The sequence below is a fragment of the Falco cherrug genome, chromosome 2 (genome assembly GCF_023634085.1).
Source record: "Falco cherrug isolate bFalChe1 chromosome 2, bFalChe1.pri, whole genome shotgun sequence".
Lineage (NCBI taxonomy): Eukaryota > Metazoa > Chordata > Aves > Falconiformes > Falconidae > Falco > Falco cherrug.
This window is the reverse complement of record NC_073698.1, coordinates 82,511,219-82,531,830: the sequence shown is the minus strand read 5'-3', so window position 1 is coordinate 82,531,830 and position 20,612 is coordinate 82,511,219. Positions and strand designations below refer to the sequence as shown.

Genomic DNA, 20,612 nt, shown 5'->3' with positions numbered 1-20,612 from the left:
TAGTTCAACAAGGAAAATAAACTCACAGAATTGAGCATAAAGAGCAGAACAGAAAAATTAGCTCTCATGGACCCCTGACACATCAGCTCTGATCTTTGCTCAGGCTCAGTCACTCGTCTGCTTAACAGACTCCCAAAGCCGTGCGTTGCAGCTGCACGCTTCCTCCCTGGTACTCGCCTTCCCTTTTCACATGATTAAAATAATCTTGATAATTGCTGATGCTATGTAATAGCAATATTCAGAGCAATGTCCCATAGATACAACTATTTTCTCAGACTGAAACCAATGAGGTTTATGTATTTAGGCACAAATAAAAACTTCATAGGGCAACATTTTTTAAAAAAATGGGGGGCTGAAGGTGGGAGTTGTTTGATCCAAAGACGAGTAAAGAGGCAGTTATACCAAGAACGACTTACATGCCTGGCATGTCAGGCCAGAAAGCTGAACAAGTTAAGATGCTAGATGTTAAGCTCCATAAAATAAGGATTTATTACCCTCAACACATACAAGTAATATTGCTCCAGTAAGCTGGTGTAAAGAAGTTGGTTTTAATATGACTACCAGCCTCTTCTCTGATGGATCATGTAACTTTTTATACCAAATCTGTGTGAAAACTTGTGGATTTTTCCTAATTCTGAACAATATTCTGGTTTTACAGAAGCTATTTATAAAAGAAAGTAAACAAGCATCATAAACCAAAGTAAACATAACATTTCACCACTGCTAGACATAAACTTGGTTTAATTTTTATGTGTTTTTACTTCATTCAGTTTTGGGGAAACTGGGCATAATCATGTTAAAACAAATGGCAGTGACTAGTCAGTGTATATTTGTTTTAAACGAAAAAGGGTGAGGTTTCTTAATCTTCAACAAAGAGATTCCCACAAAGGTAATTTTCATAAAAGTATGATGGTACATTTTTTGTTAAACATTTCAGCATACAATTAAGGTATTTGTACAGCAATTTCTGATTGATTCTCACTACAACTGCGTTATATTTTTTCAGGATCTTTTATTTGTCATCCTGTCATTCTAGTGCATTATGCTGAAGCAAGAAATGTCTTGGTTCTGTATTTGTACAGCACAGGGAATAGCAGTTCCTTGTCCTCTGCAATTCTCCTATGCAGTACAGTAGCTCTACATAGTAACATCAATTCTAGTGAATCTAGTGAAGTTTATAAATTATCATTTCACAAGATGTATATATTATCTCATCATTCTTTCTTTGTCTATATTTCTTCTACCATCAGTGACTGATTGATGACACTGATCACCAGGCCAGGGGTTGTGGGGTTGGGCACACAGAACAGGACGGACATGAACGACACGGTGCGGCTTGAACAAAATTTGAATTCTATAATTCTTTTAAAGAAAGTGTTCTGTTTAAACCAGAATTTTCATTTACAAGGACTGCAATTCAGGGACACTGCATGACTGCAAAAATAGACTTCAGATGTCTTCAGAAAATCACGTCATAGCACAGCTTCAATGCTAAAAATGAAGGTGACTTTCAAAGCCAAAGGCAAATAGAAATGTGTTCCACAGGACAAAAGACCACCTTAGTATTGTGGGCATACTTTTGTAAATCATGTAACATTTACTTGGTTATTATAATGTTATGTTGTAAGCAACTAAATACATGAAAGGACAACAGAAAAATAGTCATGCAGTACAAGTTCAAGATTCTGGTCCATCATGGGAATAGCATTATGTGGGCTTTTTTGTTTTTAGTAATTTGAACAGTGAAATCTACTCAGTATTTTCTTTAAGAGGAAAGCCTTAAACACCTATTTGCATTGATCCAGATGTGTTCTATGTGACAGCCGTTCTTTACATATCATAGGGAAGGAGCACCAAGGAAGCCATGCACAGCATCAGCAGACAAGGTTTCAGAGAAAAATATTTAGAAGAAATATCGACGAGTAAAGCTTTCCCAGGACTACATGTTACACATTAAACATTTCAATATAGGATAATCTTTCGCTTAAACCAATCTCTGTACACAAGCAACAAATATGACCCAAATCTTTTAAAGAGATTTCAGGAGCTAGAGTCTAATGTTCCTATTAGGCAAAACCATCAAACCTATAAAAACAAATAAAACTAGGCAAGCTTCGGCATATAAGGTACCCTAGGGAAAAGAGAATAGATTTGTTTGAGGGAAGCCAATCTACCAGAAAATCAGTATCAGAGGAGCTCTCAGGAAGAGCTGAGAAGCATCAGGATAAAGGTGATATGGTATACTTGGACTTCAGCAAGGTCACTTACTAAAGGCTCTAAGAAACCCTCAGATGTCAGGTGTTAATTCTTGTTTTGCAATTGGTTAAAAACTGGAAAGAAAGCTTAAAAATAAAGTGTCTTCTTTCTTCATGATATTCCTCAAGAATCTGCAAATAGGTAAGTTTACAAACATGTTTAACACTGCAATCTGGAATGAGTGAGAATGAGGAGATGACAAAGTTTTCAGAAAACACACAATTTTTTGGGGTAGTTAAACCTAAACAAAGTTCAAGATACAACTCTCTCCTCAACAGCAACAGAAGTGCAAGTAGACTGTTAGTAGGAAGAAAACTGAGAAGTCATCATTGTGCTGTTGTATAATTTATATGATACAGATTATATTCAGACTACATTAAATAAATAACTCTTCAGCTCAGAAATGAAAATCTGAAAGGGAGCAAGCCTAGAATAGCAGATACGGCACAGAAGAGGGGAGCAGGTATGTCTATATGATCCTTGTCAAGAGTGTGACATTAAGGGAGTAGCAGTTAGAAGAAAGAAACAACCCCAAAAAGCAACCAGACAAGTGAAAATACTTATGGATCTTCACAACTATGTAAATCAGTGCTTCAAGATGTTAAAGGTCGGATGTATCAACTGGGTCAGAAAGGGATCTGAAACTAGACAGCACTGTCATGTAGGAAACAATTACTACTGACCAAAACCCAAAAGCAGGTAGCATGTTTTAAAATTATTTAATCCTTACACAATTTTTTCTGCAATCAATTTTCCCACATTTGAAGGTAAGATGCCAGGCTCTGCAGAACAATATTGCTGAAGAGCAAACAGTCCTGAAGCATCTTGGGAGGTCTGCTGAAAGTTACACTGTGACATGTCAAATGACCGTATAATTAGTCTCTTTACAGTGTCTCTTACTTTTTCTCTTAGCAGTGCTTCCTATCAGGGCCAATTGCAGCAATTAGTTGAGTCTTCAGCTGAATTTCAACATGAAAATCATGCTATTTATTCTTCTTTCTGTAAGCAGAGCTTAAGTCAACACACATCTTCACATAACCTGCATGAACCTCATTTTCCTTCTTTATTCAAATCCACAGTGGACCCTCAAATTCCAGTTGGTGTACCAAAATATCACTTTACTATGTAAAAAGGAGTGCATATTTCTCATCAGAATACAGACTAGTTATGAAGTGCATATACAATACACGTGCTGGCTAGTCACTTCTATGCCTTTTAGACTTGACAAATACATTGACAGCTACATTGTCATGCATATATTCCTTAAAATGAATGGGAAACATAAGCCAAGAAACAAAACTGTTTGCCAGATAAAAGTTCACAACTTTAATCATAAACATAACAAAGTGTACCTGGTTTGAGTAAAGAGCTGTATTGGTTTTGGCTGGGATAGAGTTAAATTTCTTCACAGTAGCTTGTATGGGGCTATGTTTAGGTTTTTTGATGAAAACAGCATTGACAACACAGAGATGTTTCAGCTATTGCTGAGCAGCTCCTGCAGAGCCAAGGGCTTTTCTGCTTCTCACCCCACCGGGAGCAGGCTGGGGGGGCACAAGCAGCTGGGAGGCGACACAGCTGGAACAGCTGGCCCCAACTGACCACACCACATGACCTCATGCTTATCAATAAAAGCTGAGGAGGAACTTTGCCAGGGCTGACATTTCTCAGAAACTGGCTGGGCATCAGTCAGCTGGGGGTGAGCAGTTAGGTTTTTTTGCATCACTTGTTTTTCCTGGTCTTGTTTTTCTTTTTTTTTTAACTCCCCCCCTTTTCTTTAAACTTATTAAACTCTCTTTATCTCAAACCATGAGTTTTCTCACTTTTACCCTACTAGTTATCCCCCTCAACTCACTGGAAGGGGAGTAAGTGAGCAGCTGCATGAGACTTAGCTGCCTACTGGGATTTAACAACAACCCTTTTTGATGCCCATTATGGGGCTCAAAGCGTTCAAGACAATGAAAGGTTTGACCAGAGCGTGTTACAGGGAGCAGGAAGGAGCCTCAGAAGCAGCAGCCTGTTCTGCAGCACAGCAGCCACAAGCACAGGAGGGGGAAGAGACAGAAAGCGTAAACAAGTTCTCACACTTTTACCCTTCTGATTCTCTTCCCTGGCCCACTGAGGGGGAGTGAGCGAGCGGCTGTGTGGGGCTTACCTGCCTACCAGGGTTAAACCACACCAACTTTCATCTTCACACTGAAATTAACTGTAATTATGGCTTTAACCTGCAAACTGGTATTTTTCCTGAGGACAGACAAGTATCAATTGTAACGCAACATGGAGAAATTTGATTGAACAACTTCCCCAACATCAGTCAATGAAACCACAGAAGAGGAGTGCAACTTACATCACTGAGAAACAACTGAGAGGCATATTATTCCTGGAACTGGAAAGTTCACAAATGAGTGCTTTAGTACAATGCTCTCTCCAAAAGCACATTCAGAATCAGAGCAGAGAGGAGGGAGTTGTGTTGCACAGTACAAATAAAGTGTACAGACAAAAAGAACCCATTGATCATGTTCCACCAATCCAAAATATATCTTCAACATATTCTCTGTGGCACTGGAAACCTTCTGCCAGCCTTCTTCCCATCCCTTAAACAAAATCCCAACTCCTGAGGGCTCTGTAGAATCCAAGAGAATGGAGAAGGTGCTACAAAGCTATCACCATTTACTGTAGTAGAGTGAAAAAAGAATCCTTGCACAGAAGTTGTTCACGACATTGTGAGATGAGAGTAACTGGGGGGAAGGGATGAAGCTGGAAAAAGCCTTAACATTCAAACTGCACAGTTAGAGAGCTAAGTGTAGAAATAAGAACATGAATGGCAGGGAAATGGCTAATTGTGTGTCGTAGTACTGCAAAGTAAGAAACAAAATGAGGATAAAAAAAGCAAAGAGTTTACTTATAAGCCCATGTCTTAACAAGCTGAATCAATTATTTAAAATATACCACAATAATACATCCTGGTACCTTCAGAAGTTATCTTGTTTTTGTCTGTAAATGGTGAGTCCTGGTTCCTGTAAGTGTGCATACAGAGAGGGGCAGTACACCTTTGCACTTATTACAAAGCTTCTTCATAGAACTCTCAAACCACAGATACAAATGACTGTGTTTTAAAAACAAAAATATGCCTGCAGTTCCTTCCACAAAAACTCTCACTTGGTGAAGATGTTACCATAAGCATGGTTAACAACAAATTAAAAGTCTGATGAAAACGCAGGATCATTTTTGTCAGGGGGTATAGAAATGTTCTTTACCAGCAAGGAATTAATTTTGCAGCCAGAACTTCCCAGCTTGCAGCCAACAGAATCCACCTTTTAAGTATCAGTTTTGCTTTTACTGCCATGTTTTAGGTTTTTATTTTTGCTTTATTACTTTTGTGTTTTCACAGAAGCTTAACAAGAACTTGGAAAAGCCAAAAAGCTGTTACACATAAACATACTTAACTTGAAAAAAGACAAATTACAGTACAGTGCAGAAAAATACAGAGAAAGCTTCCTATTTGGCTATGATAATCAATAGTTTTCAAATCAAAACCAATTTCTAAAGTTAAAAGTAAACTACACAGCCACTGCTTTTTTAGAAGCAAATGCAGTTAAAGAGTGCTCTGGGAGCTGCACAAGGAATGTGTGACTTACTATGGAATTCCTTACTATGGAAAAATACAAAGTATTTAGCAACGAAGACCTGAAGCATAAAAATGTTGGAAGATTAATTTTGTTAGCACTGTCAACTTCAAGCTAAGTTGTCCTACCTAAAAGACATTGTCTGGCCTGTGTTTTCATTATGTAAAACAACCCTCTGGAGTCTGTGAAACTATTAACTTTGCGTATTTTATGACAACCAAAGAATTGAAGCAAGAAGTGCAATATATCCCCATTTCTATATCCCTAAGGATGCCGCAGAGTTACACTGCATGCACTTGTAATTCATCAAACAATGTAAGAACTTTCATTCTGGGTCTATTTTGCTGAACCATACAGGCAGGTCTAAAACTGTCAAAAATAAATCATTAGTGAACAGCAAACATAGACTCAGCTCAAACCTGCCAAATATTTTATCTTCACTGATTCAGCACAGTGCTTGACTAACCTACAGTAGATTTAAACATGAGCTTAGATGATTTTGCTTTGATAAGCACTTTTTACAATATTGAATACATACACTGACTACAGCTAAAACCTTCATTAGATCAAGTCAGGAGAAGAGCTGCGCACACACTGGGGCACCCTGCATGGAAAGCTGATAAGCAGGCAGAAAGGAACCATGGCGCTCTGCAACAACTCTCCTGATACAGATGTCCAACTGAAAATGGTTATCGTGTAGTGCATCTGTCTTAAGAGTTTATACAGTCAAAAAAACTTTCAATTTTAATGTTTAAGGAAAAAACACGTCCAACAAAAACTAAGCACCAAAAGTCAAAGCTCTAGACAAGCTACTTGGTAAATGTTTTGGGTTTTTTTGAAAGAAAGTATTGATTGCACTTGTGTAGTAGCCAGTGCATCTTAGAGACTTATCTTGGTATTAAACACCATACCGTAGATTAAATTCAAAGTACTTAAATTAAATCCAAGTTAAAGGCTGCTGCACGCTATGCATCTGATTCATCCTCAGCACCCACAGCAGCCATAGCCAGGGTCACATATTTTCTGTGCCATATCCTCAGCACTTGCCTTCCATCCTTCAAGGTGCAGAGACTGAGTGCATCTCTTGGGCCTTCCCCAGCACAAAGAGAGCCAGGACTGCTACAGAAGCTAGAGGTAACTGAGCTGCTGCCTTCTCCCATCCTACAGAGAGCAACTGCTGTCAACACGTTATGTACCCTGTTGTACAGCAGGAACAGTCCAGTTGTCCATTTGGTCTGTGACAGGCACGAGGAGATACGAGGCTGACTGGGCTGTCTTCTGTCATCTCGAGTAGGCGGAGGGAAGAGGAAATGGCCAAGCAGCCTCTAAGTGGATCACTCTGTCATATATGATTATACTACATAAATGCTAGGTATGGGTTATAAATGGCTAACTGAAATACCTTTCACCACTGGGAATTTTCCTGGTTTTGTGCTTTTGGGCCACAAAATAAGTTGCCTGCCTATAATGGCAAAATTCAACATATGCTGCCTACTGGCATATAAGATCTAGTAACACATATAAATTAGAAAGTGATCATGGTTGAAGAGTACAGGAGATATAAATAATTAAGGTGAAGAATGTACATAAAGGTCATCATGAAGAACTTAAGAATGACTTCTGTAAAAGATGCACTTGTACTATTTGAATATTATCAAATACATTTTAGATAAAATATGCCATTTATACGTTAGGAGAATGGAAAGAGTTCACTAAAAGAATAAGGAAGGTGCTTACTACAGCTTAGAACCAACTGCAACTGTACTTCTGGGGTTGGTTTTTCTGTTGGTTGGTTTTGTTTTTTTTTTTAATCATATTGTCTGACTCCTTTGTTATTCACCTCACTAATCAGTTCAAAAATAAAGTCTGAGACTGTAATTCAGTATAATAATTATTCTCATATAACAATTCAGAAAAAAATGTAGCGTTACCTCTTCCTACAGCAAGTTATGGTCATTGAATTAGAAATACTACAGTCTAAGTTAATAGCAAACTAAATAATAAAAATTAAAAAACCCCTGCTAACTGGAACTGCTCACACCATTTTTTGGCATGCTTCCTCTTAGCAAATTTTCAGGATACGCATTCTTGTGTCTAAACCTGGATGGAACACCACAGTAACAAGGCCTTGTAAAACTACCTAAGAGACTATTAAATATTTAATTAATAAACTATTCTTTCTGTTAGGACAAATTTTAATGTATCTATACATTTAAAAGTGGAAAAAATGAAAACAAGGTATAACTACATCTAGCAGAAACAAGAACTAAAGTACATGCAAACTAATCACAGCATTACAAACTAATCAGTAATACTCCACAGGAAGTTTCCCTCACTTAAATTTACTCTTAAACGAGATCAGCTATGTAGTATAAATAGGAGCCCAGTATATACATCCATAATTTTAGTAATAATAATAATATTACAAAAAAGAAGCTGAACAATAAAACTGATTGTAGATCACCGAGGTGGATTTTTAAACATAAAGTTTACAGTGTACATTTAAACATAAAGCAAAACTAACAAAACCAGAACCTTACCAAAATTGCAGAAGTTTTTATATGGTATCTCCTCTGTTTTCATGAAGTAACTTATTTATAGCTCTTGAAAAGCTGTATCTGACAACCACAGATGTATCAGACAGAAGGAAATTCAAAGGTCTCAAGCTCTGCAGAGCTGAACAAAGGTTGACTAATCTGTGATCAAACCTTTCCTGTGGAGCAAGGAAATTATCCTGTGCCCACTTTTGGATTATTGGTATAAAACACTATATTTCTTGGACACAAAGTCACTTTTCCCCAGCTGATGCCTAGAATGCATCAGCTGTAAATTGCCTCCACATAATCCATCATCTGACGAGACCAGACATGTTCATGTGGTCACTCATACGAGGGACAGCCATCGATACAGTATTATTGTATGTGGGCTTCAGGAATAGGCAGTCAGCTTTGTGATAGCTCTTTGAGCTGAAGAACAGTTAAACGTCATTGAAAATACAAGTTTTCATGCATAAAATAGCATTTTTTTTTTTTCACTCTGGAACGTGGGCAGTCCTAAAGAGAACGACAGTAACAATCACTCCACCCCCAAAAAGAGGAAAGTGCTATACGAAGGACTGTAAGGTGTTTCTGTGCCATACTTACATGACCAAAGGACTGTTACAATCACTTTTCCACACTATCTTATTCTTTTTACTTACTTCTCTAACAGAGCTGCATCCTGACCTAATTTCAAAGTCTTGTTTGCACAGACATCATCACCTTGTCTGAACTTTAAATGCCTAGTCTTTTTTTGACACTGTAAAAGAAAAGCGAACATTCTGAAAACCTACTTGTGTCAGAGAGATATTGTTCTTAACTGTACTTTCCAGATTCAAGTATCATCCTTTTCATTGCAGCAGTGGAGATAAAAAGGACCTCAGACAGAAAAACTTGCTCTCTGCAAGGGAAGGCACCTACAGCTTGTATAGGTAAGCTTAAAACTACTTTTTTGTTTCACCTGACAGAATTTGGGCACTGACACAAAAAAAGATCATTAGAATTCTAAATGACTAAATTCAACAACTACTTCATGAATTTAACTCACTGTAATAAAATAATTTAATACATTTTGGTTCAACAACCATATGGAACTTAGTGTACACTAAAATGCAACAGCTGTAAAAGTTAGTTTAATTTGCAAGTTGTCAAATATGGCCTACAGCATAATTTTTAAATACGACTTTTACAACTTTTTACTATCTAATCAGCTTGGTGTCTGTGCTTTTTATCATAGCTACACAGAATCCTTTTTGGTATCTGAGTTCATTTGTTTACAGCTGTTTAAAAAAAACTATTATCTGCCTGTAAGTTTCAAATCTGTTAATTTTTTCCACATGATTTTATATGGAACAAAAGTTAACTAGGATACACTTCACCAAACCAGTAAAATCTCTCCTCACTACAGGTTAGTGAGCTGGGATGCCAGGTTTTTATATGCAGCCATTTATAGAGCCTTGATTTCTTATTTTCAGTGTGAAAACTGAGAAAAGATTGAAAACTGAACTTGGAAAAAATAAATATATTGCTGTTTTCAACAACAATTTCGTATGTTTAAAACTACAGACTGAATTGTTTGTGCAAAATGTACATCTAAGATTGGAGCTCTGAACAAAGTAATATTAGATACAGACATCAGCACAAAATAAATGCATCTAGCCATATGCCTGCATCATGCAGTTTAACTGGTACTTAAAGGGAGGTACAGAATATCCCTCTGCATTTCTGCAATTAAAGTAATACTTTGCACTTATTTTGCTTATTTAACTTAAAGTAGTCTAGAAGTGGTTTCCAAAGTAGGTTACAGATGTTCCAGAAGATTAAGAAACAAACCAAGACCACGTAAGTTATTGTCAGACCTTAGCTTGAACCTTTTGTTTCCTAATTTATTTTATTAGATTCTATGCATGTAAAATCTTTGGGGTTTAACATCAGCCAACTTTTCCTCACTAAGTGTCAGTGGAAGAGAACACCCAAACAGTAACTTCATGCAAACTCAAGATGATAACCCCAGAGGACAAAAGCCGTTAGTAACACTGAAAAGCAGGGGAGAAATGCAACAGTTAAGATAAGTGCAAAGAATAAAAGAGACATTAAATGCACATTACAGAAGAATACTTCTTTTAATTGTGTTTCAGCTCTGACCATTCATTCAAGAAATACCGGGATAAATGAGAAATTCAACGTGTCTTCTTCAGCCATCCTTAGCTACTACTGTAGCTCTACCAGTCATCTACTCTTTCCTATTTCCTGCTGGAAGTTTTGGAAATATTCTCGCTGCCTGGATATTTTCAAGGCAAGCATCCACAAAAAGAACACAATACATTTACCTGGCAAACCTTCTTGCTGCAAATTTACTCATATGTAGCACAATGCCTTTTCTGGCTGCCTATTTTGCAAAAGGGTACCAATGGACTTATGACTCTGTAGCATGTAGAATAGCATATCGCCTTGGGACTCTCATAATGCATGTCAGTATATATGTTACAATTATAATTTTATGTTCAACTGCTCTAAGTCAGTACGCAACACTGAAGAAAAACAGTGACACACAATACTCTCCAGCAGTTAATGAAAACTTTTACAGATGTGTACTTGAAAAGTTTCGTCAGCCAAAATTTGCTAAATATTTGTGCATCATTATATGGCTTACGGTGCTCTGCATAACGGTAACAGCTATAACATATGATGTCCAGGCACGGGCTGCGGAAGAATTTCACAGATGCTACAATGTCAGGGTAGAAGCTGGTGGATTTACTGTAATGATTGCAGCTTCTCTTGCCACTGTGTGTTTTTTTGTATCTTTTTTGACAGTTTTGTTGTCATACTATTCTCTTACCAGACATCTGAGTAATATACAAAAAAATACCTGCATTGGAGAAAAACATCTAATTTACAGTACAGTGAAAAGAAATATTCTTGTAATCCAGATAACATTAACCGTCTGCTTTCTTCCATATCATATTTTTAGGCCAATTTTTAATGTACTGCTTACAAATAATGACTGCCCAAGGTTAAACTATCTAGTGGAGGTTAAAAATTTTCTTACTTGTCTTGCTGCTGCTAAGAGTAGTTTAGATCCAGTTATAATCCTTCTGCTAGATAAAACATTTAAGAAAAGTCTGTATGGCCTGTTTACAAAATCCACACCAGAACACCATAACCGTAAAGCTGGTAAATTCACTGAAAAGGCTCCCAAAATGTGAAGGAGTACAGAAAGATTTCAGTAGAACATAAGTAACAATAAAATCTTTTTAACTACCTATAACCAGCTGTTGATATGAAATGGGAAATATTTAAAAAAATGATAACATATTATTTGTATCTTTTTTCAAATTATCTTGCTTGCTACATCTACATTAGCCATAATAAATCCAATGTGTGTATCTAAATAAATCAAAGTAATTTATGCAGTGAACAGTGTAATACCCCTTTATCTACACAATGCAAAAGACGCTTTATGTTTGACCTATGGAAAGTTTTTTCTACCTAAATAATGAAGGAAGAAGGCAGAAACTAGGCTGAAGCTGAGGACCCAGTTCTCTTTCTAGCATCAATAAAACAGTCCCAGGTTTTGCACATGGGTTTCCTTTATGAAAAAGGCTGAACAAAGCACAGACATTTTCTCTGGAATGGGTGAACCATGTATGAAAGGCTTAAAGAAGCAGGCACAAAGAGCTACAAAACACATTCAGGATTACCATATATTTTTTGTTCATGAGTATTTGGGTAGAAGGTTGGTTCCTTTTTTTTTTTTTTTTTTTTTTAAATGGGGAATGCATCATGAGATGCTAAACTCTTTAGTGCATAAAAAAAAAGTTCTTGATGACATCTTATTCTGAAGTCGCTGAAAAATGCCATTATTTACTTTAGCTATGTCCATCATATTAGGGTTTTGCTACAGTAGCTGGTTTTTTAGGAGTAAAAAAATGTATTAAGAAATTATGCACTTTTTCTAGCCTTCACAGAAAACGCCTATCACAAAGAAAAAGCTTCGTATTAAAATAGCAGAAATCTCAGATTTAAGATTTAATTAATTTATCACCCTGCTCTGACATTTTCTACCATGGCCACAGTGTTACTGAAATTACATCTGCAACAGAGTGACTCTGAAGAGAAAGTTTTCATGCTGACAGATAACCTGCTGGGGTGAAGTACCCACAGATGCAGAGAAACTCTGGTGGCCTAGGATTTTACTCAGTGTTTGAGGAGAATGGGTTTTATACATGCTCTGCAGCTTCGTCAGGAATAATTTTTCTTGCAGTCTTATCCATGGCAGTCATGTTCAACAGCTGAGGCACTGGCTTCCTTATCGGTACGCAGTTTTGGTGTACTCAGGATACCATATTCACCCAAAAGTGCTACACACTTATTTCACTTCAAAGTTGGATTAACATACGCTGCTTCAGAAGGCACCTCCTTCTCAATACTTAAATCCAGACCATTTATGGAAGAATACACAAAGCACAAAAGATCAATAAAACTGTAACATATCTGAATGTACAATAATATTCTGTGAAGAAAAAAAGGATGAAATGCATACATGCAGTTATTTCTGACCTCTTGTACTCCTTATGAATAAAAAAAAACCCAGCAAAACAAATCACTGCAATTTCCATACTCCTAGTCTAATCTTGTGAGGTAAATTCTATGGTTTAATTAGGAAGGCATAAATGCTTATTATTTGCTGGTATACAAAATACATTCAATTAGAAACATTTCAAGATCATTAACAGTATGAAAGCAGTGTGAAACAGGAGATTTTGTGGTTGGTTTTTTTGGGTTTTGTTCTTTATTTTACTGTAGAAGTTAGAATATTACGATGAGTTAAGTAGAGATTTCGATTATTTTGAATTACTTCTGTAGAAGACACTTAAGATTACACAATGGTCTTTTCCTTGTACAATCTTCTATGCATCTGAGACCAAGAACAGTTTACTGAGTGTAAAAAGTGCTATAAAATACTAGGCTCTGATAAATCCTAGCACTCACCCAAAAGTTCACAATAAAATGTAGTGAGCAATTCTAACTTCCCAACCTTAATACTGAGTTCCATGACAGGTGCACTGAACTGACGCAAGTGCCAGTGGACACCCTAAGACTTCATATCATCTGACAGCTGCTTTGTGTTCTGCAGAAATTATATAAAGATGCAAATGAAAAAGACCTAAATTCATAGGAATGCAGTATTTTACTTAATACAGTGCTACCCCTGATAGCAGAATTTAGTGACTGTTTCTTTCGTAGAATTCCCATGTGATGTTTAGGATATGACTTATGGGAAAACCTGAATTGGGCAGCTTCAGGGTCTAATTCTACAAAGCATTGTATGAAAGCTGCTCTGCGAACACAGTCCTTGAGCGTGGGGAGCCAGTTTGTGGGTGTTCAACTTCACAACACAACCAATGTCCAAGTACCTACAGCAGGACTGAATTGAGCAGTTGAAGCCCTCCAGATGGCACAGTGCTGCTTAAATAATTGGTTTTAGATCAGCAGCTGTATGTCTGACTGAGTGAAGCCGTTTACCACCAATGTGTTCTCATAATTTGCACAGGCCCAATCAAGAACCCAACTGCTTCTGTCCTTCCTTAAATACACTTTATAGGGAATGCATTTGCAATTGTTAGGGTATCTCAGCAGGGTGCCTGCCTGTGGATGTTCTTCTTAATACAGAGTTTTTGATGGTAGCGCAGGCTTAAGTCATTCTTTCTTCACTTTTCTAATCACAACCACTTGTTCGCCAGTGCTGCATTTATCAAAAAGTGAAGAAAATGGAAGAAACTTTGGGAACTAATCAAATATAACTTTGTGATAGACTCTTAGCAAGATCCCATTACGCCATTTCTATGAGGTACCAAAAAATATAATATATCCTTTACTTTTTTCCTATGTGGTCTGTTCAAGATCATGTCTCCTTTACATTTTTGAACTGCAGCAAAGTTTTTCTTGTTTTAAGTAGTGGAAAAGCTTTTGTGCAGTACAGGCAATTTGAGAAACTAAAAATTGAGTAATACATTGGTCTAGCATTTGACAGAATGGTTCACGCGGGAAAAATCCCCCAAAACAGAAAGGCATGAGAGAGAGACAGAGAAATACTTCAGCAAAACACAGCTTGTGCACTAAACTTCTTGCACTGCTTAGACATCCTGGTGCCAAATCAGAAGTTAGCATGTGATTTGTGAATTGTATAATAAAAAATAAAATCATTCATTTCCATAGTCGGGAACACAAAATCCTAAGGCAAATATGCACAACACATGGTTTATAAAGCAGTTTAAAAGGCTGCAATTGTCTGTTTACTTTTTGGTTAACCCGTTCAAATGTGCTGCACAGGTGGCCAGCTCATCGATCAGAAGCTACGTTTTCTGACTGGCTGGGCAAATGACTGGAATATACAAATTCCCTGATCAGAAAGCATGTAGAGGTTGAGCTCTAAGTAGGCCAAGCAGCATAAATATACTCAGCAAAACTGCTCCTGAACAACCAGCAGGCAGCTAAGAGTATACTAGGACAAAATACTAGGGCAGGACAAAACAATAATGGGGACTCTGAGATAGGAAGCATGTATGTACAGAAATGGACATAAACGGGAGGAAAAAGTACCACCTGAAGAAACATTGAGGAAAAAATACTGAAAGCTTTATTCTTGGAGCCTCTTCTGCACTAAATGAGGAAGTGCTCCACAGAAAAACACGGCCAGATAGGACACCTTAATTATACCTCTGCTATTGATTTTGCAGCCTTAATAACCTTTTAACGATTTAATATGTAACAAAATCCTCAACAAAGTAGTTGCTACTGGATCTCAAGGAGCTAATAACTTCTGGAAAATACAGAAAAAGCACCAGTTATTACTGACTATGCCCTGAAAGCATAAAACAGGTTCCATGCCTAAGTGAAAAGAGCAGAAGGAAACTAACATGCAACAGATTCCTTGCTTTGGATATTCAAAGACTGGAAAGTGAAGAAGGTCTTAAAGAACAGCTTCTATTCCAGTTATTCTTAACATAGTTGGATAAACACACAGACGTACATACAAGCCTTATTAATTTTCCAGATACCTAAAAGCAGAAGTGTAAGAGTCTTGAACTCTACTGGCAAAACCTGAAGTGCTTAACTACAAGTACTTCAGGCAATGAAAGACAGAAGTGGTAATTGAGTGCGATCGCAGGGCTCATATGGTTAATTAAGCTCTGTATAGGGCATAAATCAACATACAAATCTATCCGTACATCAAGCCTCAAGTTACCTGGATCAACTGAGATTTGCATATGACATACAACACAGTGCATAACGCTTAGTCCTATTCTCTGGAAAAGTTTTTTTTAACTTCCAAAAATACTGAACTGAATCTTAACAGCAGAAAAGGCAGAATCCATGCATTTTTGCCTTAGCAGTTATACTGTTCAGACGATCACATGTTGGAAACAAGCATACATACCTACTGAAGTAAACCTATAATAAAAATTTGGGATGTCTGCATTTAGCCAACAAGCTTGCCCTGACTCCATCTGCACACCAATCATTTTACTTATCACAGAAACATATACAAGCACTCAAACTATATGAAAATCACAGAGCAAATCTGGGAGTATTTGGAGTGAACTGAGATAAAACCCCAGCAACTAAAGCTCTTGATGTGATTAAATTACTCTTGTATCAGTTACATTAAAAGGTATTTTTGTAACAAAAATTCTGCAACTATATATAATGCTACATAAGCATCACAATGCAGGTTAACTGAAGACTGTAAAACCTCTTGAGGTTTTCTGGATAAAAAAACATTCCATTGAAGTTACTGCATAAATGAACAAGTGACAAGATCTGCAATAAAGTGAAGAAATGCTCCTCTTATTGAACACTGTCCTGCTTGATAATTTATACAAAGCTTAAACAATGTATTTCTCGAGCTGAATCACATTCTCCTTTCAGTAACCAGCACAAAGGTCTTCTACCAAGATCCATGTTAATCTATCCTTTTACTAATAGGTAACTCGGTGAAACTGTCAAGAAAAGACAATGCAACTTTTCCCACACACTGAGAATGTAACAACTCAAAATACTGAATGCTGACCAAATGTGACTGTGCTAAATGCACAATGCTGCTTTAGACACTCTACACCACATTAACTGCCATAGGGATTGGAAATATTTAAGTTAACCTGCATGTAACAAACAAAAATATCACTTTCAGCTTTTAAAATAATAATTATTAAAATAATTCTATAGCACAGAACTTAAGGAAGTTGAATGATCAGCTGTAACCTTTGCAGCTAGAGTTGCAGAGGCATACTGTTCATTTTTCTTCTTGAAGAAAGACTATAGCTATAGAGCACATTTTGGTTACTCATTTTTAGTTCCATTAAATCTCAAAGTACGCATTATTGTCTGTAATAAATGTGTTATCATATACAAGGGAACTATCTTCAGTTATATTTATGTTAAGAGAAAAACTATTTTAATGCAGAGTTAACCCAGTTTGTTACTTTCTTATTTCTGAAGGTGAAGTAAGAGAAAACACTATTTTTCAGGACAGAATACAGTGAAGTGGAGATTTGGAAGAAAGAGATAAGTCATCTTTCTCCTATTTCTCTGTCCTGTTTTAAAGGTCCTCTCCCACTCATCATTTTCATTACTATATTAAAAAAATACTTTCATTATTGTCAAATACTGACAGCTAAAGAGAAAGTGGCTGACTTCAGTGACAAATGGTACTCAAACTCCAGCAAGGGTTTTATGGAAAAAGACAAGCATCTAGTTTCAGACCCACATTACACCCATTTCCCTTTTTTTGTTCTCTTACATAAAGATAAATCTGTATACAAACTACTGTGTAATAACATTCTATATTGAAAAAGACCCCATTTCATTGTTGCTGCTTTGATAGCCATTTTTTGGGTATTTCTGACACAGCAAGGTTCCGAAAGAATAAAAGGAACGGCTGAGCCCTGTATCACTACGTTGACAGAATAGGAATAAATGCTGTGGTAAGTGGAAAAGTTCTTGACATTCACATTTCTGATATGCAGAATCATATGTCTTGAGTTTCCCACTTCCCCTCATTAGCATTTTTTACTTTCCTTATCACATGATCCAACTTCCAGGCAGTGAAAGAATGCACGATTACATTAACCAAGGATGAAGCAGGTGTAATTGTCACTGATTACGAAGCAATGTTTAAGCAGTGTTGAAGGGGGTCAAATGGTGTACAGAGGCTCAAGAAACATCTGGTCTCACAGAACAGTGAAGGAAATTAAGACAAATACAGGCCACCTTGTGAAAGCTTTGATGTTTTGGTTCTGTCATTGGAGGTGAATCTGGGGCATACGGGAGTTTATCATAGTCTGCTGTCATTGTGCTCAGAAGCTTTGGTAGATCTTGTCACTTACAGAAGTCAAGTAAAGTTTCTGGTACCACATGACAGCAAACTGAAGTATTCCTGTCTAACCTTTCCTAATTAGTCCAGAGCTAAGAGAGCACAGAAGTGGCTAAAAGGCACCTAATTCTTACAAAGAGTATAAGGAGCAAATTTTCCTGTGCATCAGATAATCAAACATTTTGCAGTTCAAAATAACATCCACAGAAAGCTTAGGCGGGGAAAAAAATGTAGTATTACTATATCGACCTTACAGATTTTTATTAATTCACTTTTATCCATTCCTGTAATTTGGAAATCGGTCATTTAGCCTACTTCCTTTCAAAACAGTGTCTGCAGTGACCTCTAGAGCCGGGATACTGCAGTTCGCTCAGTGCGTCCTACACCCACACCCGACAGTTCTGCACCGCTTTTGCCAAAATGAAACACTGTACATTGGTTTACACTTATTTAGACTGATACATCACAAACTCTTACTCTAATGTAACTGAACAGGTTTATTTGTAAGGATAGTATTTAATGAAAACAGTGATTTTAAAGTTTTCAGAGTCTGGATAAGCTGCAAAACCAACCCCCATTTTATAGTCAGTAAAATGGGCCTCCCTCAGGGGCCGTTGAAGTTGAAATTTGTTTTCATTCAGGAACACGGCCCAACAAAAACAGGTGCAGCTTTCAGGAAGACACAACAGCATAAAGATGATGTTAATTCTGCAATTCTCATGTGCAATGAACAATTAAAAGGATCTACAACCATCAAGACAGAACAGCAATTAAGAGGTCGTCTTGAATCACTGTAAGAAATGACTTTTAAAATACAAAATAACAAAAAAGCCTATTACATAGAATAATTTTCTTGATTTTAGAAGGGAAGGAAAAAAGAGATTGGGAAAGGTCTTCAATGCCTGTGTATGCAAGACCAAATGACTCCTCAAATGAAAATTATCAGTTCAGTGTCACACTCTCTTCCCTTGCAGATCACCTGTAGGAGTTTGAAGCACAGTTTACCCTCTCTCAATCGTCTCTACTCACTAAAACTCAAGGTTCACTTCTCAAACTGCACCATCAGAGCTAGTTAGAATTTTCATTAATTCCTATAGTACTTGCCTTGCTTTGGATAAAAGCAAACTCTTAGAGAAGTCAAGTGGGAGTAACTATCTTAGACAATGATATTAATGAAGAACATGTATATTAAAGTTGAAGAGAGTCAAACCCACTTAGGTTAAAACTCTCAATTACTTAAATTATGGTACTTTGGGATAAACTAGTTCCATAAATATTCACAGAGATAGTACAACATTCACCAGACCAAAAAGACTATGTACATACACTGTTCTTAAACAGTGTACTTCTCCTCCCTTGTTTGTATTAGAGAAGTTTTCATAATAATAAATGTTTAAGACTGCTTGCAAAAAGTACATAATACTACCAATATTGTAGCATTTAAGCATATGCACTTTCTGAAATCTTAGTTTGGATGAAGACTGTCATTATGCTGTCAAAATGATGCCGTTAATCTACAAATTCCAGTTTAATTAATGCAATTCATTTATATACATGCTTTCCTAACAAGGAAAAAATGCAAGCAGATTTCATATGAATATTCAAAAACTAGAAATTAAACTGACTTTCTAACTAAGTTGCAATCAAATGCATATGTAATTTGTGAATAAAATCCCCTTAAATGTGCTATATTGATGGAATTAGAGATGGGCTTTAATCTTACATGACACGGTAAGAATAAAGAGACTTAACAAATATAGTTTCTTTTTCTACAGCTTCCTCTTTCCTCTAAATTGCAGAAGTTAAAATTCAGTAGTCTGCATTACTGTGGCAAAGAAAAAAACCAAGAATTAAACCACCTTACCTTCACATCCCTATGAATTATATTATTATCATGACAGTAGCGTAGAGCTTCCAATATCTGTCTCATGTAATGACTGAAAAAACAAAGACATTATACATGACAAACCCGCAGGAAAAATTACTCTAGACATATAAACCCCTAAGTTTTAAGAGTCTAACTATATAAAACTGACCAACCAACTTAACCTTAAATAAGCAGAGTTCAGCAGAATGGGGTTTGTGTTTAAAATAATGAATAATAAAATCCAAAGTTTGAGGATTATTCTGATTGAAGCCAAAGAAAATTAGACAAGAAAAATCTGCATATTCCATTTTGCAAAGGTTTCAAATTGTTCAATAATTCTGCTTCATATGATAACGAAGTCAGACCCATCAGGTTTTTTTATAGCAAAACACAGGAAGGAAACACGTGAGTATCAGTGCCTGATTTATCTAGAAAGGGATAGAACCAAGATCTTGGCTTGCTTAATGCAGATTCAAGACTAAATTCTTTCTGCCTTGTGTCCAAAGAATCCCCTAACAGATTACTGACCATACTAGAAAGCCAAGAAAGCCGACAGCATCCTGTGCTGAGCATTACTAGTGGGCTAAGGGAGGCAATCCTTATCCTCTGGAGGTTCCAGCTGGTTATAGGGAAACATAATTAGGCAGTGGATCAGGTTGCCCAGGTAGGCTGTAGAATCTCTGTTTTTGGAGGTTTTCTAGACCCCTCTGGACGATGCCTTCAGCGGCACGAACCAAATGCAATGCTGACCCTGCCTTCAGCAGGAGGTTAAAAGAGAGACAGACCTCTTGATTTCTCTTCCAGTCTGGCTTCTATGATGCTAAAAAATCTACAGTGTCGAGAAAAGCAAGCAGAATCTCGTGGGCTTTGAGCTCAATTATCGTGCCACCAGGATACTGGGCTTTGTTGTTGTTGTGCAATTATACAGACTCTTTAATTTCAGTTTACCTCAC

At 36.9% G+C, this 20,612-nt stretch overlaps 2 protein-coding genes and 1 long non-coding RNA gene across 24 annotated transcripts in view; 1 reads left to right on the top strand and 2 right to left on the bottom strand.

The window, feature by feature from the left end:
* Positions 1-20,612, bottom strand: part of CASK (calcium/calmodulin dependent serine protein kinase) — a 225,610-nt gene that overhangs the window by 103,041 nt on the left and 101,957 nt on the right. For all 22 annotated transcript variants that reach the window (XM_055703031.1, XM_055703030.1, XM_055703035.1 and 19 more), the window contains exon 5: positions 19,657-19,729. In XM_055703031.1, the coding sequence (XP_055559006.1) occupies positions 19,657-19,729 (73 nt within the window). The remainder of the gene's footprint in view (positions 1-19,656; positions 19,730-20,612) is intronic.
* LOC129735433 (uncharacterized) lies at positions 1,791-8,863 on the bottom strand. Its single transcript, XR_008731072.1, has 2 exons — positions 8,420-8,863; positions 1,791-7,202 (listed from the first exon to the last, which is right to left on the bottom strand). It is a non-coding gene; the product is annotated as an uncharacterized LOC129735433 (long non-coding RNA).
* GPR82 (G protein-coupled receptor 82) lies at positions 9,021-16,275 on the top strand. The gene is made up of 2 exons (XM_027816907.2): positions 9,021-9,348; positions 10,555-16,275. Exon 2 carries the CDS (start codon positions 10,588-10,590, stop codon positions 11,620-11,622), a length of 1,035 nt encoding a protein of 344 aa, XP_027672708.2. The 5' UTR covers positions 9,021-9,348; positions 10,555-10,587; the 3' UTR covers positions 11,623-16,275.

What these genes read in the sequence shown, in the direction of transcription:
- GPR82 (XM_027816907.2), top strand. Translation starts at nt 10,588, where the DNA reads ATGAGAAATTCAACGTGTCTTCTTCAGCCATCCTTAGCTACTACTGTA.